This window comes from Notothenia rossii, assembly GCF_949606895.1.
Source record: "Notothenia rossii genome assembly, chromosome: 6".
NCBI classification, from domain to species: domain Eukaryota; kingdom Metazoa; phylum Chordata; class Actinopteri; order Perciformes; family Nototheniidae; genus Notothenia; species Notothenia rossii.
This window is the reverse complement of record NC_136909.1, coordinates 33,626,430-33,652,477: the sequence shown is the minus strand read 5'-3', so window position 1 is coordinate 33,652,477 and position 26,048 is coordinate 33,626,430. Positions and strand designations below refer to the sequence as shown.

General features: G+C 39.1%; 2 protein-coding genes across 2 annotated transcripts in view; both read right to left on the bottom strand.

Moving 5' to 3' along the window:
• Nucleotides 1–5,916: 5,916 nt before the first annotated feature.
• anxa3a (annexin A3a) lies at nt 5,917–15,346 on the bottom strand. The gene is made up of 14 exons (XM_079690407.1): nt 15,240–15,346; nt 14,307–14,338; nt 14,173–14,220; nt 13,995–14,082; nt 13,314–13,408; nt 12,750–12,863; nt 12,189–12,279; nt 10,680–10,759; nt 9,624–9,680; nt 9,293–9,386; nt 9,097–9,192; nt 8,845–8,903; nt 8,032–8,154; nt 5,917–6,591 (listed from the first exon to the last, which is right to left on the bottom strand). The coding sequence occupies exons 2-14, from the start codon at nt 14,319–14,321 to the stop codon at nt 6,532–6,534; spliced, it is 1,020 nt and encodes a 339-aa protein (XP_079546533.1). The 5' UTR covers nt 14,322–14,338; nt 15,240–15,346; the 3' UTR covers nt 5,917–6,531.
• A 504-nt stretch (nt 15,347–15,850) lies between these two features.
• Nucleotides 15,851–26,048, bottom strand: part of fras1 (Fraser extracellular matrix complex subunit 1) — a gene marked incomplete at its 5' end in the record, with an annotated part of 207,349 nt that continues 197,151 nt past the window's right edge. Inside the window, 11 exons of the mRNA XM_079689876.1 lie at nt 15,851–17,803; nt 18,267–18,413; nt 19,557–19,762; nt 20,160–20,326; nt 20,826–20,942; nt 21,468–21,627; nt 21,791–21,898; nt 22,132–22,282; nt 22,837–23,051; nt 23,943–24,103; nt 24,193–24,425. Coding sequence (XP_079546002.1) covers nt 17,225–17,803; nt 18,267–18,413; nt 19,557–19,762; nt 20,160–20,326; nt 20,826–20,942; nt 21,468–21,627; nt 21,791–21,898; nt 22,132–22,282; nt 22,837–23,051; nt 23,943–24,103; nt 24,193–24,425 — 2,244 coding nt within the window. The 3' untranslated portion in view covers nt 15,851–17,224. The remainder of the gene's footprint in view (nt 17,804–18,266; nt 18,414–19,556; nt 19,763–20,159; nt 20,327–20,825; nt 20,943–21,467; nt 21,628–21,790; nt 21,899–22,131; nt 22,283–22,836; nt 23,052–23,942; nt 24,104–24,192; nt 24,426–26,048) is intronic.

Sequence of the window (26,048 nt, the reverse complement as noted above, 5' to 3'; positions counted from 1 at the left end):
ACTGAAGATACATAAAGTCAGCATTCCTGACTTCTGAGGTGTGCTGTTGTTGTTAAAAAAAACATGAAGCCCCATAGTAATATCTATGGATCTACTTCCCTATTAATTAAATCATGGAAACTGATACACATTAGGTTAAATTGGAAAAACATTGGCAAAAGGAGACAAAACACATAATTTAGGGGCAATAAAGATAATGTTCATGTTATAAGAGGTAGATACTTCTATCAAATGGTAGGGGTATATCCTCTACTATGATATTTAGAAACAAGTAACAGTTACAGTGGGGCAAAAAAGTATTTAGTCAGCCACCAATTGTGCAAGTTCTCCCACTTAAAAAGATGAGAGAGGCCTGTCATTTTCATCCTAGGTACACTTCAACTATGAGAGACAGAATGGGGGGAAAGAATCCAGGAAATCACATTGTAGGATTTTTCATGAATGAATTGGTAAATTCCTCGGTAAAATAAGTATTTGGTCACCTACAAACAAACAAGATTTCTGGCTCTCACAGACCTGTAACTTCTTCTTTAAGAGCCTCCTCTGTCCTCCACTTGTTAACTGTATTAATGGCACCTGTTTGAACTCGTTATCAGTATAAAAGACACCTGTCCACAACCTCAAACAGTCACACTCCAAACTCCACTATGGCCAAGACCAAAGAGCTTTCAAAGGCCACCAGAAACAAAATTGTAGACCTGCACCAGTCTGGGAAGACTGAATCTGCAATAGGTAAGCAGCTTGGTGTGAAGAAATCAACTGTGGGAGCAATTATTAGAAAATCGAAGACATACAAGACCACTGATAATCTCCCTCGATCTGCGACTCCACGCAAGATCTCACCCCGTTGGGTCAAAATGATCACAAGAACGGTGAGCAAAAATCCCAGAACCACACGGGGGGACCTAGTCAATGACCTGCAGAGAGCTGGGACCAAAGTAACAAAGGCTACCATCAGTAACACACTACGCCGCCAGGGACTCAAATCCTGCAGTGCCAGACGTGTCCCCCTGCTTAAGCCAGTACATGTCCAGGCCCGTCTGAAGTTTGCTAGAGAGCATTTAGATGATCCAGAAGAGGATTGGGAGAATGTCATATGGTCAGATGAAACCAAAATATAACTTTTTGGTAAAAACTCAACTAGACGTGTTTGGAGGAGAAAGAATGCTGAATTGCATCCAAAGAACACCAGTGTTTCCCCTAGGTTTACTGCCTTGGCAGGGTGCTGAATGGGGTGTACCCCCCCATTCGGGACATTTTTATCCTCTGGAGCAGAGAGAGGAGCTGTGGATTATTGTTATTGATATCGTACAGTAACAAAGTATTTGTACATTACAAAGTAATAAAGTACAGTGTTACACTGTGCTGTATTACTTTTATTCAAACTGTATTCTCTTCTTATCATGTAGCCTACACTTCTTCCTTTCGTTGATACATTTAAATCACCTGACTACAGCATATAACATACCTGCTGCAACCCTGTGCTGCTGCTGTTTCTCTCTGCCTCATCCTCTATTGCTGGAGGCAGCTCCACCTCATCTGATCTCTGATATGAAAGCAATCGTGTTATGATCATATTGAGCTATTGGTGTGAGTCTAACATTAAAGAAGCAGTCTGCTTGTCATACATTGCTGACGATACATTTTAAGAGGCAATTTGTTGAGTCACTGCCGCTAAATGCCAGTAGCATCAAGCTAGAAAATCCTGCATTAGCCTCACATCAACAGGTGTAGACAGAACATCCAATTATCCTGAGCTAATTTACTGAATAAACCAACTCAAATCTCCTGTCTTTTTATTCAGCCAACTCATTAGACTATTCTTCTGCTGGCGTTTCATTGTTGTTTTCTGTCAAATTCAATACTGTAGTTCAAAACCGCGGTACCTGCTCACAATCTGTGAACTATTTTTAGAATGCGCACTCTACGTTCGTTGTCACGTTCGCGCGCGTCCACCTGGGCAGGCTGTTTGTGTCCTTCTCCCGTGACGATAACGGCTTGCGGTTAAAAAATAATAATAAACGAATGGGGAGGGGGACGACAAGCGGGCAGACAGCAGAGCTCGGGGCAATAATGAAGATTTGTTTGACTTTTTTACACTTTGTTGTTCTCCTCCTTTCCTCCACTCTTGTCTCTGATTGTGAGTGTGTGCATTCGTGTGTGTGTGTGTGGGGGGGGGGGGGGGGGGGAAAGCGGAGCGGAGCCTTCAGAAACAGAGCAGAGGGAGAATGTGAATACGCAAAGCAGTGGACACTGAAACATGCACATTAGATAAATAACATAGGCGTTTAGTTTATTTAATAAAAGAGCACATGTGAAAAGTGACCGTAGATAGATTACTTCAGTTGCAATTTGGTGCTATATATATATTTTTTTAAATAAAAAAACAAAAAGAAGCATTTCAAGGTCCTGGAGTGGCCTAGCCAGTCTCCAGATCTCAACCCCATAGAAAATCTTTGGAGGGAGTTGAAAGTCTGTGTTGCCCAGCGACAGCCCCAAAACATCACTGCTCTAGAGGAGATCTGCATGGAGGAATGGGCCAAAATACCAGCAACAGTGTGTGAAAACCTTGTGAAGACTTACAGAAAACGTTTGACCTCTGTCATTGCCAACAAAGGGTATATAACAAAGTATTGAGATGAACTTTTGTTATTGACCAAATACTTATTTTCCACCATAATTTGCAAATAAATTCTTTAAAAATCAGACAATGTGATTTTCTGGATTTTTTTTTGTCTCATTTTGTCTCTCATAGTTGAGGTATACCTAGGATGACAATTACAGGCCTCTCATCTTTTTAAGTGGGAGAACTTGCACAATTGGTGGCTGACTAAATACTTTTTTGCCCCACTGTATATTGGGATTCTACATGTATTTCACAATATATTAATTTGAATGAGGTAAAAAGGTATTTTATGTAGGCATTGGACTTGATTGAGACATGAATTTACCTTGTATAGAAATAGTCTACAGTACATTTTTAATTACCTGGTGGAAGGATGAGGTGGATCTCTGGCTCACTTCAGAGTCAGCTAAAGGCTGAGCCGTGATCATGTCACTCAGTTTCTGCAATTTAAAATACAACAATAACGTGTCAGAAATCCATTGACTTTTCATGTAGGGGACACAGATTTTAGTAAAAACAATTCACATGAGGATCTGGGCTTGTAACTCAAGACTCAAGAAATAGTTTGAACCGTACAATATCTGCTACCCAACAATATGAGGACGATGTAACACACACTCTACACTCACCATTTGTTCCTCAATTAGCAAACATCTACATGGAAGAATGACAAAAGGTCAACAAGAACAAATACAAAATACATTACAACAATTCTAATTTATTTGTATCAATTATGTTTTATAAAATGGTATTATTTATTCTTTAATTATAACTTACTAACTCATGTTCTCACTAATGCAGGATCCCATTAGCTTGATTAGCTAACTTTTCAGTGCAAACCCTGGGCAACTGCAGTTAGAATTGTGTAACTTCAAGTTACTTTAACACCTCAACAAATAATGTTACAAGAGCACAGACAAAGAGTCTTCAAAGGTAAATACTGTTATAAAATTACTAAAACACGGTAAGCTCCACAAATAACATGACTTACTAGGTCTTCTGATTATCTATCAATTTGGTGTTGAATTGGAAACCACTGTTACAATTCACATTTTAAAATAATATCTTGTGCTTCAGTAACAACATCTTAGAAAAAGTAATGAATTACTTAAATTTAGTGTGCAATCATTCCAGTTCTGTTGAGAGAATATTCCATGTGGCAGGGGTCCTTTGCATGTGGTTAGCTACGTTATGCTAATAAGCTAACATTAGCTGATCTGGCTATTCGATTTAAATAAAAGTAATAATGGAATAACTAGTTCTCTAGATTAGAAGGCAGGTGACTAAAATCAGCAGTAATTAATTGTTGATGATTTTAATTGTCTCTGAGTCCATGGAAATAGATATATATTGCAGTAATACTAAAACCAGCTTAAAACGTTGGAGTGTGTTTGAACCTGAAAAATATGAAATGTATGAGGACCTTTTGAGTCACGTGACTAAAGTGTGTTAAAAGTGTGTCAAGTTCCAAAAGTGACCACTAGTTGGCGTATTCATAGATGAGCAAAATCCATAAACACACTCACACACTTCATGTCATGAAATTGTGATATTTTAGGACTTTGAAGATATTTGGTGTAGGGGCATTTGGGGGAGTTTAAAACACTGTAGTGAGTTCAGAAAAATGAGGACGCCAAAAATGTCCTAATTTTTCCCAGTGTCCTGATAGTGAAGGTGTGTTATCATAAAATGATCGTTATCTGTCATGAAAACAAGTACACACACCCACACACACCCACACACCCACACACACCCACACACCCACACACCCACACACACACACACACACACACACACACACACACACACACGAAGATGTATAAATGTAGGCCTGATACCTCCCTTCCTGTTTTCCTTCACTTCAGATAATGAGGAAGGTCGGGGGTTGTTCTGTGTGTGTGTGTGTGTGTGTGTGTGTGTGTGTGTGTGTGGGGGGGGGGGGGGGGGGAGCAGCAAAGAGAAGGAGTCTGGGTGATTACTTCAGCTGTAATGAGAAAAACATCTTTCCCTTCAGGCTCTTATCCACCAAACTAGTGTGTCTGGAATGTAATCAGCTCCCTGCAGGACTGAGAGGCATCACAGTGTGCCGGGCTGAGAGATGCTGAATTGGTCTGATTTGGAGGGGTCAGTCTGCAGCTGATTTGTTCAACAGCATAAAAAAAACATCTAAGAATTTCTGAAACATTATATTTTCTCAATAAGGATTGATGTCCAGGTACACCAACACTTAATAGGGGTTAGGGTATACTGTGTATAGCTGTATCCAATGATCAGACTCTTTTTATCACATGGTCTATGAAAGCCATCTGCACTTTGGCTCCATCTTCAGAAAGAAGTGAGAAATGAACCACTTTCAACACAAACTACTTACCGTAGTTGTATTATTCCATTTTTACATTGAACAGTATAAAAATGAGAAAGACTTGTTTGAAATATTTTTTTTTTTTGTACTAAGACCTGCTTCGCTCATATCAGAGCCTTCCTGATGGTTTTTGACAAATAATCTTTGCTCTTCACACATTTATTTAAATGATTGATACAAGCGACTAAACTGTTTTGTCAGGCGCTTATAAAGGTCAGGTGTGCCTCAAGTCAATTGGTCATGAGTTCAAATGTATTTCTGTGTTCACAATTCTGTGCTGCATAATTAAACACACATTTTCTGCTGACTTTTTAAAAAACTGTTAGTTTTCTGTGTTCTTATGTCAAGCATGCATTTATTCTTGATTTTCAGTCCAAGTCAGCCATGCTGTGTAATCTGAGGGGCTGAAAACTGAGATAAATAGGAGGAAAAGCAAATAAATGTGGATGTAATAGGAAAAACATTATTTTATTACAAATATTTTCTTGAATCTCTTGGCAAGTAATCGGTAATGAAGAAAGTGTATGCGTACTTATATTATAGGGGGAACATTTTTTTTATTTAAAAATATCGTACGTATTAATTTTCTTGGTGGAATTGAATTAATATAGAAGTTTAAAGTTCAGCTGACTTGCTGAGTCCTGCATGTCTAATGTTCTTTTTGCTTGCAAGTTATTTGTATTATCCGTTATTTGCACAAGATAAGAAACCTATTTGTATTTATTTTAAAAGCAAATATTATTAAATTATTCCAAAATGTAAGACCCTTAAAATAATCTCTTTATTATAATAAATTGCCAATAAAGCACGACATTAACATTGTATGATGTGTTTTCACTGATGTCTTTATCATTAAGTTGCATTTATGTTAATTAATTTGCATGCATATCACAATTCAACAAATCACAGACAACTCAAAGCCACTGTCCAAATTTCAATCAATTATTTTTTTAATCCATTTACCAATACACTGAAGAATGTCATACAAAAAAAATGGGCCTCCTGATGCAATTTACAGTTCGAATAACACGATGAACAAACATTTTTTTTCTTTTTCTATATTTGTAATCCACAATCTCCATAAACTAAACAACTCGTCATTATTTGGTTTTAAGTAGAAATATCCTTTTTCAATAAATAACGTTTTTAAGCTTCTGAGTAGAGTAGCTGTTTCCTCGAGCATTTCAAAAGACATGTGGATACTTTCGTTGACAAGGTTGATAAAACTGACAAATGAAAATAAAGCCGTAGAGAGCAAAAGCCTCTCGATGTTAGTCATCATCTCCTCCGCACATTTTTAGCAGACTCTTTTCCCCATTTCCCTCGGCAATCAGACTGAAACAGAACAGAATTTGATATTAAGACTTCAGTTGACATCTTCAAGTTCGAAATCAGAATTTTAAGATTTCTCATTAGATTATTAACTATTTTTTTATAAGTATACAACATGTCTTTCTGTCGACAAAAAACAAGTTACAGGTTAGTAGGACGTGAGTTCAAGAGGAAGCAGATTCTTCTTGTCCTCAGGTAGACCTCGTGTTAGTTAGTCCTCTCCTCCACAGATGGCCGTCACACACTCCCCAAGGCTGTCCGACAGATCTGACTGGAGGACACAGCAACACAGGCGAGGAGAACAGAGTCTTCACAACACATTTACCCTCAGCGGTGGAATGTAACTACGTACTTTAACCTAAGTATTCTTTTTAGGCACTTCACTTGATCATTTCGATTTCATGCTGCATATTATTAATTAATATTGGGAAATATTGTAGTTTTTACCCTTTTATTTCTCTGCTTCAGTTCTCCTTGATTACAAGATGACTCGCATTTCTACACTGTGGCATTTTGTATTTGACTGCAGACAGTAAAAGATCATCATAGACATGGATGAGTACTTGCTCCACTAATGGTGATAAGCATTTAGAGAATGATGATTTTTAATAGTTTAATTGACTCAAACTAAGATGAGAATGGGAGGTATAATTGTTGAATGATGATTATAATTCATTTTAGAGTTATAAGGTGGTTATATTTCACACGGACATTGTGCGTTACAGCAGTAGAAACTTGCTACCTTACCCTTAGTTTGGCTATTTCTAATATTAGAGCTGTTCTCTACGGTGGCCGAGAGGTGCAACCGGTTACAGCGGCCCCAAACACTTCCATTAGGAGAAACGCACTGCAGCTTTAAAAATGATGCAAATATAAAAAAGACAAATTGGCCAAACACATATCAATGAAGAAATATCTTCACCAACTTGACGAAACATGCACAGCGTTTACTCAAAGAACTGCATATAAACGCTGAAACTAATGAGAACGTGTTAGGCCGTTGTAGCGCGTTTGCACCTGTTGACCGCCGTAGTTCCACAAGTAAGAACACTTTTTAAAATCTTCCTTACTTTTGAAAAACAGCTAGACTCAGCAGTATATTGTATCTAGTCCTTTTGCGTCCCTTTCTATTATTCTGTTTTCAGATAACTTTAACAAACATTCACAAGCGAAGCTGTTGTGTGTTGACCTAGGAGAGTGGGCCAAACAGCGAGGACATTTTCCTTTTAAAAAGGTCTGTAGTGTTTTTTTTCAATAGTTGAAATGAGTAGCAAGCTTACTTAACCCAGGAAACTATTTTCACTTTTCAGAAAAGCTGCAGTGGTCTCTATAAATGATGGATGTTTAGTTTTTGAATCATCAAGTCCTGAGACCAAATCCAACCATGTAACCACAGGGTGCAAAAATAAAAAACCACAACAGTCAGACAACTCCCAACATTTAACATAAATCGGACGACATATACACCTCACCAATAAATATTTAAAGATTCCCAAAGTTAGTAACATGAGTTTTATGTCATATGGAGAATGCTCCTGTTACCCGCGGATTAGTCATTTTTAGTCTGTGTGTCTCATAGGACCTCTTGACTATTCAAACAAACACTTAAAAAAAATCAATAGTGCTTGACAGATAAAATTGCATGTATATAGTTGAGTTGATAGTCCTATAATTACATTAAAGTAAATCCTTGTATGTACAGTGACCTCACCTCAATGGCAGAGTGCAGAGAGTACTCGTAGAGTTTCTTGAACTCGGCTCTGATGTCCAGCATATCGATCTCAGAGCGGCCCACCATGATCCGGTTCAGAGCCGACTCGTCTGTTCCTACACCCTGACAAAACACGGGAAACATTTTTTTCGGTGAAATAACTACTGACTTTTCTGTCAATGTATAAAACAAGATCACTTCTAGTAGATTAGGAGGCCACTGCAAAAATGCACATTTCAGAGTGGCCTTTTATAGTGGCCAGCCTAAGGCACACCTGTGCAATAATCATGCTGTCTAATCAGCATCTTGATATGCCACACCTGTGAGGTGGGATGGATTATCTCGGCAAAGGAGAAGTGCTCACTATCACAGATCTTTTCAGATTTGTGAACAATATTTGAGAGAAATGGTTATTTTGTGTATATAGAAAATGTTTTAGATCTTTGAGTTCATCTCATGAAAAATGGGAGCAAAAACAAAAAGTGTTGCGTTTATATTTTTGTTCAGTGTATATCACACACTACAGGAAAGAGAAAACCCCAAAAAGCATAAGAGGGCCCCTTTAAGTGGGAGAACAATTTAGGAATTTTAAAGATAGGAGATAATTTATTTTACATTTCTCACTGCTGAACAGCCATATAAGTCAACAACTGATTTAACTAAGCCAATGTGTAAGAGCCTTCCATTGGATAATGACTGCAGTGATTAATATGTTCCAGTAGTCAACACGTTATCTAACCCTAGCTGATGCGGTGAGTAGCTTCTCTTTCCTTGGCCTCTGCTATACCCTTTTAATAAAATCTGTTTGTTCACCTTCATGCTCTCATACAGGCGCTCTGCAAAGAAGGCCGGTACGCTCTTCACACATTTCACTGGAGGAGTACAAAAGTTTAAAACAACAATGTGGTTAAAAGTTGATTTTATACAAAATTAAAAAGCTATAAGAAAGAAGACATTACTCCCATAAGAGACTATTGAAGATATCCTTCTGGGAAGACTTTCCACAAGTTGTTGTACATATAACATGTAAAGCACACATATAAAGCACACATGTAAAGCACACACCTATAGCCACCAGTAGTTCCTCCAGCTCCCCTGACATCTCTCCTTCGATGCTGTGCTGCAGAGTCTTTCCACTGATGTTCTTGTATTCAACAAGAGCTACAAAAGAAAAAGTGTCAGTTTACAATTCCAATCCCAAATTGACCGTTGTATGTGTTCTAGTGTAGATTAAACACAGTGTAAACTCAATGTGACCTACTTTGTCTCAGTTGAGGTATACTTCTGTTGCAGAGGATGTCAACAAATTTAGTTTCATCCGTGCCCCACTTCTTCTCCCCAGCATCGTAAAGGGTCTGTGGACAGAATAGATTAAGTATTAATTGTACGTTTATTACTTTGCTTAAAGTCATCTCACATATGTTTTGTCATTTATACAGTTTGTTCATGTGTAGTTTTCACGGCGGATTTGAAGAGGAATAAAACATGAGAAAGCCACTGGTGTCTGCCTGTGCTAAAGGGAATTATAATCAGGGCCCTTTACATGATATATTCCACTATTTAAACATGTTCAGTCATGCTTCATACTGCACCTTGGCATCTTCCTTTGCCTTATCTGCATCCACTGCAGTGTTGTCATCCCTCTTGCCCTGAAAAATAAACAAAAAATATCATTAACCCTTGACTGGACCCTACACTCTTCCATAAGTGGGTCTAAAAGGACCCGTATTAGAATAATATGTGTTTTTATGCCATTTTTGTCCTTTTTTTAAAGAAAAATCACTTGTATAATATTCAGTATTATAATTTGGTTCACACTAGAAATATTTAATATTAAAATGTTAGACTTTTTGTACATTTTGAAAAAAAAAACGAAATTCCATAGAAATGCATGCGGGTCATTTTTGACCCACTTATGGAAGCTTGGGGTAGTAATACAAAAACTACAATTTCTTAAAATGTAAATGGCATGATATCCAAAACATGTTTTTTGAGGAATAGCTGGAATATGAAATGATAAACATTTTTTATTAAAAAGATACCACCTCACCGGGTCAAAAAAGACCCACTTATGCATCTAAGGGTTAAAAACCAACATACATCTATACATCCTATTTTAATGAAACACAAAGTGGAAAGCAAGGTGGCTTCACACTGTAGAAACTCCTGTCGTGCGTACAAGCCTTTTTCATATCCAACTGAACTGGTTTACTATCCCTTTATGTTTAGTCATTACGATGAATGTGAAGATGAAACATGTTTGGAATGGACTGATTGTTAAAAACCTGCACAGTTCACTCTCATTATTATAGATACTGTATGTAACCTCTTTCCTCCCGTAATTTTCTTTTGAAACTACTATTTCAATTGTTTCTTTCCTTGAAAGGAGGGGAATAAATAAAAGGGGGAAGGACAATGTGATCTTAAATGTGAGCAGATTCCTACACAAATAAAACATTAAAATAACTTGTTCACTTAATTTTGTGACTGAAGTTTGACTTTGTTTTCTCTCTGGTGCACCTATCCCTGCACTCTGTCTGGAATATCACCGGTCTTATGTAAGTAAAGATATATATAGATATATATATATATATATATATATATATCTATATATATGGACACAGTTTTCCTTTATCATGAAGACAAACCTCGGCCAGCAAGAGCAGCGCATTGGAAAAGTCTCCGGAAACTTCACTCTTCAGGTCAAGGGTCAACATCTTCTCGGTTTCTGTTGAGGGAAACAAACTCATGATATAAAGCGGTGCAGTGATGATGATCTTTTTGTAGGCTAATCCGGAAACTAGCATTGCAAGGGCTCCTTCGACAAAAACCAATTATTTCACTAACTTGCAGAAAATCAGCTTTGTGGCCAACACAGATTTGTGATGCTCAACACTTTTTGTTCAGCAGGATAATCTCCACATACAGTATAACACTACTTTGTGGTTTTTGAAACGAAAATGCAAATGGCCGAAATAAAAAGCTAAGCTAACGAGCTACATCATGGTCGCGTGGCTGAGTATCAACACCACTGAGCTAAAGGCTTAGTTTCGTCAGTGGGATGACATTTCGAAGTTTTTTTAGTCACTTGTTAGCAACTGTCAATTTTATGAAACATAAAAGCTTCGGACATTCACGAGTGGGCTATTTACGGATGTATTTTATGTCTAGACTTCGAGGGAAGTAGTCAAATGCTCTGTCTTTTCTGGGTTTTAGGACCACTCTATTAAAAACAAAATGTATCACAATACAAGAAATGTATACTCTTAAATAAGCTAGTCAGTCCAGTGTTTTAGATGGGTTGTCATTCCCTCACATTAACTGGGGTTGCACTAGAATGTTCATTTTCCCTTAGGAAGGTTCCTAAATGTATTTATTTATTTTTAAACTTTTTATGCTCTTAACCTTTTATTTTTTATATTGCCATATTTGATCCAATATGCTCCTTTAGATATATTTTTCTTTATAGCTTTGTGAAGCACCTTGAGATGACGTTGTCTTTAAAGTGTGCTGTATAAATCAAATGTATTATTATTATTATTATTATTAAAGAAGTAAAATGACCCGGAAGTAGCAGACTCACTGATTCGCTTGTTATCTCTTTCAGTGTACTGGACTATCCTTTACGAAATGAAAATGACAAAATGCTGTTCCACATTATCTTGCAGCCGCCATTTAAAGTGACCATTCGGTCGTTCACAGAGACAACCGATCAGGATCGACAAATGTGGATCATGCGAGTTAAGTTTAAAAAAAAAGAAGCATTTTCCATCTTTCATATCTTGAATAATGGAGTAACATGTTTGTCATTGTTCTCAACGTTCATAAAGGCCATAAGAGACAACATGATGATTGAGAATGCACAGGGTGAGGTATCTAAATGCGCTCCATCTACGGAGAATTGTAGTTTCACCACAGCAGATGTACGTCAATGACCGTTAATGCATCATAATTACGTCGCCCAGGGTAGGTGCAGTCAGATTATTTTGGCACCGCAGATATATTTTCCTATATACTGATGGCCTCTTCTTCAACTCTTTTCTCATCACCATGACGTTTAGTACTAGTTAAGGTGAATTGTTAAGGAAAAGACCAATGATCTGCTGATTCAACTGCAGCAAACATGTGGATAATCAAGAAGGCAGTAAATGGATTACCTTCCAGATAGACGTCAGAGAGAGCTTTAATTTGTTGGTTGGATCTGGAGGCAAATATTTCAATCAAGACGCTGTCCTTTGTCCCAGCTCCCTGCAACGTCACACATTAATTGAATGCCAATAACATTATCAACAACAATTATTAATGATAATGGTAACCTGCATGAATACATTTTTCAGCAGGGTACAAATATCTCCTATAAACAGACAAAAATAACAATTTGATCAATACATATAACTCATAGTACATTCCATGCTTTAAACGTAACTTTAAGTTCAATTAAATGGTGAAACCCCTTTATTACAAATGGAGGGAGACATTAAAGAAGATAAGCAAGACTTAAGGATTGGCTTTAGCTAAGAATCAGGGTTCTTAACATAGTTACGTTTTAAAAAAACAAAACATATACAATTTATTATTCTCAGTTCTACTTGCAAATTCAATGTACTCTAAATGTTTTTAGAATATACTTATTTCCTCATAGTAATACTTATTTTGTAAAGTTAAAAGTTAAAAAGAAGCCCCTCAGAGAGAAAATCATAAATCTGACATGAACTGACTTGCATGGCCCGCATCACTTCATGGCAGTCGTACACTGCAGGCGGGGTGACGAGCGCGACCAGCAGCTCCTCAAAGTCTCCGCTGGTGTCTCCTTTCAGGTCCTCCACTAGAGTCTGTGACGTAAACACAACCTGTCACTTCTCAAGCAGAAGCACACACACTTACAACCACACCCATTCAAATACACCCAGGCCTTTAGCCCAGTCAGACTCATAACCAGATACAATTTTACATCAAGGAATGTGCCGCTGTGTACAAGAGCTCTGGTGGAAAGATGAACAGTAAATATCACCTCAGGTGTCAGGTTCACAGGAAGTAATGAACCACATATGGTAACATGCAACCTTTAGTTACACAATAGTATAATGCCAAAATGTTAAGTACATTTTTTAAAATAAAGGGCTAGGTCCAGGCTTTTAATTATGATTCAGCATACATGACTCATTTATCATGAGACCAAGCTGCTTTTTAAACAAAGTACAAACTTTTTTCTGAGTTGTTTCAAAATGAACTATATAAAAAGGATCTAAAAATTTGAAGTTAAATCAGCAGCTCTATCTTACTCTTCCAGTGGCTCCAAGGTAAGCTTCACAGATGAGCTGCCTCTGAGCGCTGCTTCGATGGGTCAAAATGTCAATTAAAACCTTGTCTTTGGTGCCTGGAACATAAAAAAAAAAAGAAAAAAACGTGAGGAGAGACATTCAATAAACATAACACGTTTATTGATGTACATTTGCATGCAGCAAATAAAATAAAACACTTTAAAAGTTGTATCTGGCTGGCAGAAGTACAAAAGAAACAAAGTGTGTAATGCTTTAATTGTATGGCTCTTTATGCCGATTAAAACATTAGATAGATGAAATATACTTTTGTATTTCAGTCGATGTGGGTTCAGTGTTGCTCTGTTGTGCTACTGCCCAATACTGTGTGTGTCTACTGTCAATAAAATACAAATTCATTAATATATTCAAAATGTCATATATTTAAATAAATGACTTAAAAAGATACAGTATCTTAACCTCATCACAAAAGGTGAAATATATTCCACTAGAATCAACAAATAAGAGTGTTGGTGCTAACAACTAAGCTAAGGGTCACCATGTTGTTAATGCTACTCAATTAGCATTAGCAAGAACCTTAGCATTAGGCTTCTACATCAATCTAAAAATACCACAGGGACTGACTATATGGTGTGTGTGTGTGTGTGTGTGTGTGTGTGTGTGTGTGTGTGTGTGTGTGTGTACCAAGTCCTTCAATGGCCTTCCTCAGTGCCACAACATCGTCTCCTGCATCAAAGTCTGCTTTGGGCTTGATGGTTCCTCTCTCTCCAGTCTGAAGAACAGACATTTTCCATCATTTGTGCTGTAATCATAAATATCATTGTAAAGCTTGAAATCAGTGTAAAGTTTAGGTTGGACCTACTGTTGCTTCGAACGAGGAAGGGGAATTCACAAGACTGTCCAAGTCATCCTGCAGAATGTTAATCAGTTAAGTATAAATGTAGGCAGTAGGCATACAATCGGGTAAAACTTCACAAAATACATATTTTGACTTACCCATAAAGACGCCATGATAACGGGAAGTTACTCTGTGAAAAACATAAAATAATCATTCATAACATTTCTATCTTGGCAAGCTCTGGCATAATTTTGGCTCACCATACTCCATTCATAAAATAAAAGCACAAATTAAAAAGTGTTGATGAATGATGATAGAAATAGTTAACAAATGCAATTTAAATGTGTTTATAATGTCTTACTAGGTAACCTTGCCATAGTGTGTGTAATGTATTGGAACATTTTTAGTTCAGTCAAGCAGTGTTTAGTGGTTGTTGTTACTTTATATCTCATTCAAACTTTTATAATAGTCTGTTAGATTGCTTCCTGTGAAACTCGATAGCATGTCTTACGATAAAATATTACTTTATGTTAACTTTACTTATCACAATTATTTGACAACTGATTAATCTCAAGAGAAAACTCTAAATCTTGAGATAGAAAACAGAGATTAACTTTTAGCTATTAAAAATCATTGCTTTTGCTCTTATTTTTTTTAACCTGTGCTAATGCGACATATATTTGGAGATGTACTAGTCTTCATCCATCCATTAAAATACTGTAATTGTGACCTATAGAGATAGTATTTCTGATTGCTTTGATCCGTGAAGCTCTGCCAAATTTGCCACAGGATAATGTTGACACATCCATGTTTAATCAGCTGGTGAATATGTTCATCTTGCATCAAACTTTCAGAATCAGTACGATAAAAAGTTACACAGAAACAAATAACCTTTCAATCTTATTTACAAGGGAATTAACAGAAATCACCGTATACAAAAATATCACATCGTTAGATCATAGCACATTTAACTAATTAAATGAAATCTTTGGTTTTGCTTCCTGATAAAAAGGAATTGAAACATATCATTTAATTAAAAGAATAAACTTCAAGAATTAAAAAGCGACGTATAAGAAGAAAGGGTAGCTCACCTGGATTTTAGTTTTGAACCGGAAAAGTTTTTCTCCGCCACACCTGCTTTCTCCTTGCGGAACCTGAAATATCCACCTGGAGTCACCTGGCCACGCCCACTCGGTGCACACCTTCAGGGACCGCTCGGACATTCCACATTTATAAATATAGAAGGCCTGCCTCTGAAAAGAATTAGATGTGGCCAACGTCTTTCTTCATAATTATGAAATATAAACAGCGCGTTTATATAATCCGTCACATTATTTTGAATAGCTTTTTCTATTAAGAGGAAACGTATTCATATTTTTCTTAACTTTCCTGTTTATGAACATGAGCGTTTCCTAACAGTGAGCTAACTACTGTCAGTGTTTTGCAAATGTAACGTTAATTTGGATTAGCTAAACTCGTGGTGGGTTTATTTGACATTTTCAAAGTGTTAATGCTTTGTCCAATTGTCAAATTGAGTGAAAAAGTGTGACTTTCGAGAATGATTGTGAAAAAATCTGATATTTTCTGTCCTTAAACATCCCATCCGATTTGTTGAATATATTGCCAAAACTAGTCATACAGTTAATTTACACATCATAAACACAATGTTATACAACATGTTGCAGAAGAAAAACTACCTCTGTGGGTTTTAATTTTTTTTATTACTAAAAAAGGCACCAAATACAGGCATCATGTTGATAGCATCGTAGTTATTTTCCACAAAATGATAGCACCAAAAATATATTGTTATTTGCCACAATTTCCTGTTTCCATGTTATTTTGATAGGCACACATTTGAAAGAAGACAGGAGGTGGGACCAGGAGATGAATGGATAGAAAGACATGTCTCACAAGACAAGACAACTCTTTCCTTTGCAGTGCTCTCCAACCAGTGTCATACACTTTAAAGTAATTTAAACATCATGGGTACATCAGTAGCATAGTGTTACATAATACATCATAGATGGTAACATAATAATACATAAATGAGAAGAAAAAAAGTTTAAAAAACAAGGGAGGGATTTAGTGTCTTTGGGCGGAACAAAGGCAGGTAGACACACATCTCTTATAAAATACATCATTTAAAAAGTGATTATTTTCATAAGAATGGTAGTAAGGCTGAAGTATTCAGTCATGTGGACGGGAGTGAAACCTTTGTTATGCAAACAGTGTCTGATTTATTAAAATCACATGGAAATGTTCTCACTCGTGAAAAAAAAGAAGAAAAACACTTTGGATGATTCGTTTTTGAAATTTGTGAGGAAAAATACTGCATGGCACTTAATATTGGCAGCTATAAGAGTACAGTACATACAAAAAATATATCAGTTTTGTTCAAGGTGACCGCACAAATGTCTCTAAGTAAGGCTTGAAATACATGTTTAATGCAAACACAGTTCCTGCTCGTGAGGGTAGGATTAACAAGATGTATTGCGTAATTGCACTTGAGTATGTCTCATTCATTTTTGTTATTATTTACACTCTGCACTCATTCTGCCTCGGGCGATCACTAAATACTTTCACAAGTCAGAAGCAGCTGTAGCCGATGTAGAAGTCCACAGGAAAAGGTTCTTAAAATGAAGTCATCTGCATGATAACTGTAGCATAGATGAAGAGGACTTGACAGTAGTGACATTAAGTAGCAGTGAAATGACTCAATACAGCAGTTTTCCCATTAAAACAATCACCGGTGTCTGAGCTACCAGCCACCATATTGGTGCTAAGAAGGATGTAAATGTCAAGTCAAACAGTGATGATAATAGTGGCGGTTTAATATGGAGCTTGAATGATGGGATGCAGAATTTTTGGCTGTTACTCGCAGCTGAGTGGTTTGTGGATTCCTGAGGTAGCCCAGTTGTGAAATGATTCAAATGCTGCGTAGCTGTCACTCTTCCCTTTTTCAAAGTGGTATAAAAATACATTAACAAAAATCTCATTCCTTAAGTACAAACTTTCTTTTGGAAAATACCTTTGTTTTTCACTTCATCCTTTTTCTTTCTTCTCTCTCCTCTGTGTTTCAGACCTCAGTGCCGTCGTTAAGATTGTTGTGGAGTTTGACCTCCAGGTTGACCTGTTTGACCTTGGTCTGGCCGTTGGCGTCCTGGTTGCGGTTGATGTTGATGTTTCTGACCGTGCAGTGTTTGGAGCTGAAGTTCTTCTCCATACACTTGTCCATGCACACCTCCACCTTGGTGTTGAGCGGATACTCCTCCAGTACTTTCTGAACCTTCTTGCTCTTCCTCGCTGCAGAGCGGCGGCAGTGGCGGAACAGGAAGCAGACGGCCAGCAGGACCAGGACCAGCAGGGTGACGGCCGCCACGCCCCCGCCCACAGAGCTGCCCACGTGGGCATTGAAGGAGGCGGAGGGCCCGGCCTCCAGGCGGAGCGACTTCATGTTGGTGCCGTTCTTCACCTGGTCGCCCTCGTTGTCGTAGATCAGAGACTCGTCTAGCGTCAGGTGCCCGCTGCGGTCCACCAGGTCACGTTTAGGGCGGCTCAGCTCGTAGGTCACCGAGCGCTGAATCCTGGGGCCGGACCGAGACTCTGGGCTGATTACATAAATCACCTGCAGGTACCACTGATGCCCCGCCTCCACCTGTCAATCAACAGAGAGAAAGAAGGAGGAGTTAGATAGTGAAACAGTCTGCCCCATTACTTCAGGTCCCACCTGATAACTTACTTACAATACTACCAGAAATATTGTAATTAGATTTTTCTATACTTTTTGTTTTGCAACTTATATATAACATTTATTATTTATATTTTGTTTTATTTTTCATTCTTCTCCACATTATACTGTAAATTCTGGACAATTTTCATTTCACGTTTTTGAACATTAAAGCATGGAGACATAGTAAAGCCACTAAATACAAATGTGACCCTGAAAATGAGCCTAATATGTCCTCTTCCACAGCAACATTGAGCTCTTTAATTGTTGTGAATTCACCTGGATAGATCGTGAGATAGGGGCTCAAAGGAGCTAAACAGGGGAATGGCTGAAACACGAGTCATCACAACGCTGTTACACATCACAGTGTAGTGCAGCTGCCTCCACACACCTTGTAGAGAGCATCAACCTTCATTGTAAAACCGTCGACGCCCGGCATGGCCGACATGCTCTGCAGGTCCGGGATGTCTGAGGCGAAGGAAGCCTCGAAGGGAACGTCGTGGAAGAAATTGTCACTAACGTCCGGCTGTTTGCGATCCTGCAGAGGAAAAGTGCAAAGAAAGAATCAGTTTCTATTCTATTTTCTTTATAAAAAGTCGGAGTATTCTTTCAATCTTTTGGAAATTGCAAATACTTATATATAGTGACGTTCCAGAAAAAAGTATCTGCTGAATAGTGTAGGTGCAAGACACATGCAATAAAGCAGTATTCCTGCCCGACATAATAATGGGTTGTGAACAACATCAGGATGATCATTTACATGGAGTGAAGGTAGTTCAAATAACCCACATGCTTTGAATATCTTTGAACAATTCTAGTATCCAGTGGGACTGGTCAGACTGGTCCGGCAAGTGAAAAAAGGGAAGATCTGTGTAAGTGTGAGAGCTTGCATAGCATTGCAGGAAAAACATGTTATCTTCCCTCGCTTAAAGGTAAATTCAGATATTGATCGCTTGAAACTAAACAAATCAAATTTTTGCTTTGATTTATTCTAACCTGAAAGGCAGGTTTTCAGCAACAGCATTAGTGAACCTGCTCTCTTCCAATAGAGATCATTTGCATATCTCTAATGAAAATGTTGTGGTTGCATCTTCGTTTCCAACTGCTGGAGCCTTTCATGGTATATATACTGTACATTTATTAGATTAGATGTTTATCTATTTTGATAAATAAGAAAATTACCAATTTGTATTTCAATTTTATGTTTTGTACAGTTTCTTTGAAAACATCTACTGTATCCGTTTCACAATTAAGGCTTCCCGCAGTTCAATCCCTTCTCTCTTATCAGCAGGAAGTGTCTAACACATACATAGAAAGAGAACATCTATCAAATGTGAGACTAACAAAAGATGTACAGTTATTTAACCTGTAAACCTGTGTTTTTTCAATAACTCCTTCTATATCATGTTTGACCTCTTTTGACCTCTTGTGTGGCCAGATTCTAAAGCTGTCTGAATCCTTAATATGTTAGTTAAAAGATATTTGTGGGCCACCAGTGCCTTTATTGAAGAGACAGAGTTGAAAGGAGACACAGGGGATGACAGGCATAAAGGGTACTAGTCTGGTCTTGAACCCTTGTCCCTGTATCCTATAATAATATTCAGCTGCAGACATATGATGTATTTGAATAACGCTCTTGAAAATCACCACAGCCCAGAGTAAACAAAATAGGTGTTTATACCAGCAGCAGGAAGCGATGTTTGAGGTGCTTGTTGGGCTGGATGCAGCCGTACTGCGGCCCCTCGTTGTACAGCGTCCCTGTGGGGTCGAAGAAGGGAACGTATCCATCCCTGCCGGTGCAGAGGTACACCTTCTCCAGCTGCAGTTTGTATGCTGCGTTCAGGTTCTGCTCTGGATTCCACAACACCCTGCCGTACAGAGTTTGTCCTGTGGAGGGCAGCAGAGGTAAGGGTTTGTTTTTATTTGTCCATAAACATGTTTGAGTTGCTTAAACCTTCTTTAACTGCAACTTAAATGCAGTGAAGATTAGAATAGTATCTTGGTATAATGGTTAAAACTTGGAATAAAGGAAATTTGTTAGTTAGCCGGGAACCTTACTAAAATAAAAAGACTCTTTGTCTGTCTGTCCTATACGTTTTTATGTCCACTTGTCGTCTGTTTGGATGCGCAGCACAACTGGTAGCTAAGCAATCTGTTCAAATTCCATCGCGCTAGTCTCCTAAACTTATTTTCAACCTACAGTAAATAAGCAGCTTATTGCTCTTAAGTAAACTTTTCTAAACAGCATTTTCTTTAAATCAGAGCTCTGTTTCTCTAAACATACCCATGGAGAAGGCTCCCTTATAGTCCATCTCAGCCATGGAGACATCAGCAGTGGCTGGGTCCATCATGAACAGCTTCTCGTTGTTACACAGCTGGAACTCCGTGTTGAGGGAGTAAACCACGGGAACGGGCCGGTTGGTCTGCTGGAAGGCGATCGGCACCAGAAACCTGTCAGACAAACACCAGACAGCTTAGGATTCACAAGCTTTTTTCTATTTGTTTTGTTCCCATAATGCACCACCAGGCTCTTAAAGGTCCCATATGTTTATAAATATATATCTTTCTTATTATAAAAGCAGGTGTAGTTGCATTGTTGTAGGGAGAAATAAACACAGCCTGTATTCAGAAACTTGGCTTTTTTTAATGTTATGATGTCAAAGCTATAAATACAGTATAAATAGGCAGAAAGTGCCTCTATAGTATACAGTTGACTGGACTTCTCAGGGGGCGGCTTAAAGAGATGGGCGCTGAAACGGAGCGTTTCAGACAAAGGGTTAATACATGAATATCCAGGCAGACAGTATGAGGAAAATTAAGCTTTTTTTTAAACAAAAAAGTAGATAAACATTTTCTAGTAGAAACACAAAATACAGGTTCAACCACTGAAAATTGACAAAATATGTGTCCTTTAAAAAAGAATTTGTCATTATCAGCAGCAGGGACATACTTCTCTGGAGCGTGAGCTGTGCAGGACAGAGGTTTGTCCCCGGGGTCGATCCAGGGCTGAGTGGGCTGCACGGTGCAGGGGACCAGGAACACTGTGTACTCTCCGGAGTAGTCCTTCCTGTTGAAATATTCCCAGGGGGATTATAACCAAGGCACAGTCAGGTTGAAATAAAAACCTTTTTAAACATGATGATTTCCACAAAAAAGTTTTGGTTGTTCCCCAAGGAATGTTCAGAGACTCCCTGCAGCAAACAAGACGTAGTTAAACATTACTTTCTTTATGCTCATGAAACAGTCTCAATGTAATATTGAATCCTCTATATAACGTAAATAAGCAAACAAGACCAACTACTTTTAACATAAATATACCATTGAATGATGGTGGCTAGTACAAAGTTTCGTCGTACAGCTAATATTCTGACATAGCCACAAATAAATCCATTAGAGATTAAAAATAAATTGCGTGCTTTCTTCACTTGCTATCAAAACTGATCTATAATTTTCAGCAAAGTTGGTGCCAATCTAATGCTCTCTCTTTAAGTTGAAATGTCTTAGTATTACAACTTCCAGTATAAATATCCCTTCCTGAACCATCAGATGTCAGCATGTCTGCGTTGACTCAGGCCAAGATGAAGTGTCTGACCTGCTGTAGGAGCTGGTGGCCCTCCACAGCTGGTACGGTGAGTCAAATGTCTGAGCGCTCCACAGCAGCTGAATGTCAAACTCGATCCCTCCGAGGTGGTCGGGGGCCATCAGGTGGGACTTGTGGCCCGGCAGAGTGTGGTGCTCAGGGACAAACTGACCTGGAGGGGAGAGAAAGAGAAGAAGACTTTAAGTGTAATGCTCTATATGGCAGTGGTCTGGCTGAGATCATCCTTTAATTCACACCAAAATACTCAACACTTTCTAAACAAGCTCTGGACTTTTCTTTGAACTTAACATCTGAAGTGGATGTTGTGAACTGACCTCTGAATTTGGCGTGGGTTTTGAACTCGATCACCAGTCGTCCGTCTTCTCTGATGTAGATCCTGATGATCTGCAGTCTGGCTGAGAGGACGCTGTCAGTCTGGATACCTGCACTCAGAAGAAAACAGAAAAGGAAGTCAGAGGCAAGATCAATATGACAGCAGAAGAGCAAAATCTGATTAGATAAATACAGCAACATTTCCATTTCACAACATGAATAGAATAGAGAACATAATATAGGGACTTTGTTGGGAATGCACAAGGTACAATAAAACCTTTTGTTGTACATTTCTAATAGAGATTCACTCAGTTAATTGTGTCCCTGCTGTGTTTGGCCTGACCTGTCCTCCAGAGCACCGTGTCGTAGAAGAAGGAGAACTCCATCTCGGTGTGATGCTCCAGAGACGCCCAGCCTCTCGGCGCTGTCACGTAGATGTAGGACACGTAGAGAGGAACCTGCACCGTCAGGAAGGACTGAGCCGAGTCCCGAACCTGGAAGAACGACAGCATGCTTTAACATTCTCCACCTGCAGGCCGAGACCCATCAGAGGGTCTCATGGGGATTGGAGGTACTGTGAATGAGTACTTCTTGAGTCTTCTTGATTGTTAGGTATTTTATGGAAACAGCAGTAGACAAAACAGATTCCTAGCTCCATAAACTCACTCGTTTTGGAGGTTTTCATGGTACTGTTTGTTTGAAAGTCAAGAATAAACTGTCAATCTCTACTTTTAAGCAACAATGTTCCCAAAGAAGGCCCAAAGGTTCAATGCATAATCTCTGTTTAATGACAACTGAGCAAATAGTGACTGTGGTACATGGTCAAAGGTCCCAGACCAAGTCAGTACTGGACCTTAAATGGAGTTTTGTCAAAGACTGACTAAACTAAAGTGATGATCCGGAATTAGATTTTAATTGTAGCCTGAAATATAAGCGCTAAGCATCATCAGGTAGAAGCTCAGTCTCAAAATGTACTCTGCTGAGGGTTCTGCTACAGAGTAAAGTGTCTCTAATTGGTACATTTGGTGAAAAAACAGTTCTTATGTACCTGGAAATCGGCAGTCACAGAACCACTGCAGACATCGATGAGCTCCGTCATGTCGTAGTAGGCGTCAAAGGTCCAGATGCAGTTCTTGAGGTTGAGGTGCTTGTAGAGCTGGATGCTCTTGGCCTCCCGGACGTTGGGGTTGAACTGGTAGGGGCGGTCGTAACCCGGCCCCAGAGAGATGCTGTCGAAAGATACGTCGTCTAGGAAACCGGCCTCTGTGTAAGAATGTCGTCAAAGTTTGTATTAGTTATAACAAATCTAAAAGACCCTCAGAAAAGTATAATTTAGAGGAACAGTTGGTACATATTTTAAAATAACTTTTTCATTATTGCCAAAACTGTAACTTTATCCCCATCATTGTTAGCTGGCCGCCATGTTGAAAACAGTCGATCCAAAACCACATCGACCACCAAGCTAATTTTCAAATGTTATATCTTAACAGTACACTAAAATAATTTCCTGAAAACATTTGAGGTAAGAAGGCAATGCTGTTACAAAATCCTAATTACTATTTGATCAGGGCTCCCAATACTTTGATATTACTTGGCTCCGATTGGTTGTTTTACAATAGACGTGGGTGACTGTTCAAAATACCAAGAAGAGCACTGAGGGGGATTGTCTTAATTTTTCTCATGCACTACTGTCAAGATATAGTGACTGTTTTTTTATATGGCAAAAACATATTTAAAAAATATCTGGTTTAGGCACAATTCTAATCCATTACACAGGGTATATAACATTGCAAGTAACTACAAAAATAAAAAAAAGGTTCCAGTTTGATGCCAAATTACCAGATGGTAACCCTAAATGAAATAGAGCTAACCATATGGGTAAAAGAAAAAAAGATTTGGAGGAGGAACGACATACTGAACTTTAAATGTAATACGTTACATAGTTTCATTTATCAGGACACCTTGAATATATTATCACTTATTAATTACATATTTCCTAGGATTCTAAATTTCTTTACATAAAATGTACTATTATGCAAATGATGTGTACTTAATATCCTGCACATGACTATGTTTTATTCGCTGATTTGATGTTTGTTGGCATCGCATCACAGTGATTGTGTGGTTGTGTGAATGTGTGGTTGTGTGACTGACCCGAGACCCCCTGCAGCTCTTTGAGGGTAACGAGGTTGGAGCAGACATGCTGCTGCCGGTAGATGGACTCTGACAGCAGAAAGTGCAGGTTGTGCAGCGGCATGGTCGACACCAGGGGCAGCATGCCGTCCTGATGGGGGATCTGCACTGAGATGTGGATACTGAACAAAGAGACAGAGAAATTAACTAACAACACATAGCAAGAAGTTTATCCATTTTCAAAAGCCAACATCTGCCCGTTGCGTCTCACCGGTTGGGATGCTCCTTGTGCTTGACATCGAGGTACTTGAGCGTAGCGATGAAGGACTGAGCCTGGAAGCCCCTGGCGGTTCCCGTGGTTACCGGCGTGTGGCAGATGGCGCCGTCTGTGCCGATTTTGGCGATATTGCTCCTCAGCGGTGTTCCAAGGTGACCCGCCTTATCCCTGGCCTGAGCAACGCAGCGCACGTGGAAGCGACGGCTGAAATAAATACTGTCCAGGACCTGAGGGACGGCAGAGGGGATGATACATAAGAGATGACAAAAGGGAAAAGATGGCAATGTGGACAGATGCGTTTTGACCAAAAATCATTGTAGTATTACACCATCTGAGCTAGCTAGCTGCTGCCTCTATCATATTATTAAAATCATGGATTGTATAAATACAAATGACATTGCAGCACACCTATAAGTGAAGCCTAAACATCTCAAGTGGCCCCGGGTGGCTGGAGTATACAATAGATCATAAATCACGTCTCTTATATTTTAAAGGATGGGTCATAGGACAAATTAAAAAGTCCTCTCCAAATACAGTTTCCCAAAGTTAGTTTCTGTCATTTCAGGTAATAGTTTCCACGCTGATATACAGTATATTCAACCGTTCATTTATTTGATATGTTTGGTTTAAAGTAGTTATTTGTTGCTATTAAAATGGTGACAGACTTTATTATTGACACCTGCCACATATATCTATAGAAAGATATTATGGGTAGTGTCTTTGGTACTAACGTAGCAGCTACGTGGCTCATGCTAAAAAGCTGTGGCTGTGCCTGGCTCTGGATTGGCTCTGGTGGTTGTGAGGGCGGGACCTTGTCACCACAGCTCGAGCCCTGCTAAACAGACTCCAAATCTTCAGATGGTAGCTCCACTTTGGGTAATTGTTGTCACGCTGATGTATATTCAAGTTTGGTGTAAAGTAGATCTTTAATGGTATACAAAAGGGGAGAGACTTCATGATTGACAGCTGCGCTCAGTGAACATTATCACGGAGGCTCTGGAATTGCAAAAGGGAGGAGATGTATCTTTCAAAAGCGGTCACAAGTCTATGTTATTAAGCTCTGACAGATTACATTTTTTGGAGACATATAACAGATATAGAGAGATATTATGGAAAGTTGTTGTGACTTTTTGACTTTTTGACCTAACAGCTAACATGGTGCCATTTTAAACCATAAACCATGAGCTCTACGAACCCCTACAGTCAGCCTACAGAGCACATCACAGCACAGAGACCGCCCTCCTCAAGATCACTAATGACCTCCTTCTCGCTGCTGACTCCGGACAAATCAGTATTCTCATCCTCCTCGACCTCTCTGCGGCCTTTGACACCGTTTCTCATACAGTCCTCCTGAAATGCCTCTCCGACAACCTTGGCATCACTGGCACAGCTCTGTCATGGTTTCAGTCTTATCTCTCAACCAGGTCTCAGTTTGTCAGCATCAGCGGCTCATCCTCCCCCCCGGCCCCAGTCAACCATGGTGTCCCCCAAGGCTCCGTGCTTGGTCCCCTACTTTTCACCATTTACATGCTCCCCCTTGGCCAGATCATACGTCACTTCGGTCTCAATTTCCACTGCTACGCTGATGACACTCAGCTCTATCTCAGCACCTCACCATCTGCCCAGCTCCCTCCACAGTCTCTGGTCAATTGTCTCCATGCCATAAAAACCTGGATGACAGCAAATCTACTCAAACTCAACAGTAAGAAGACTGAGCTCATGGTTGTGGCCCCCAAGGCACTGCTCCGGAAGGTTGGGGATCTCCTCCTCCACATTGACGGCTGTTCCATCTCCCCGTCTCCCGCAGTCCGTAACCTGGGTGTCATCCTTGACTCAACTCTCTCATTTCA

Excerpts from the sequence above, each read along its gene's own strand:
- anxa3a (XM_079690407.1), bottom strand. Across the intron at positions 13,409-13,994 it reads GAAGGCCATTGAAGGACTTG|GCACCAAAGACAAGGTTTTA; the intron begins GTACACACACAC and ends TTTATGTTCCAG. Across the intron at positions 8,904-9,096 it reads GGAACTACTGGTGGCTATAG|TGAAATGTGTGAAGAGCGTA; the intron begins GTGTGTGCTTTA and ends GTACTCCTCCAG.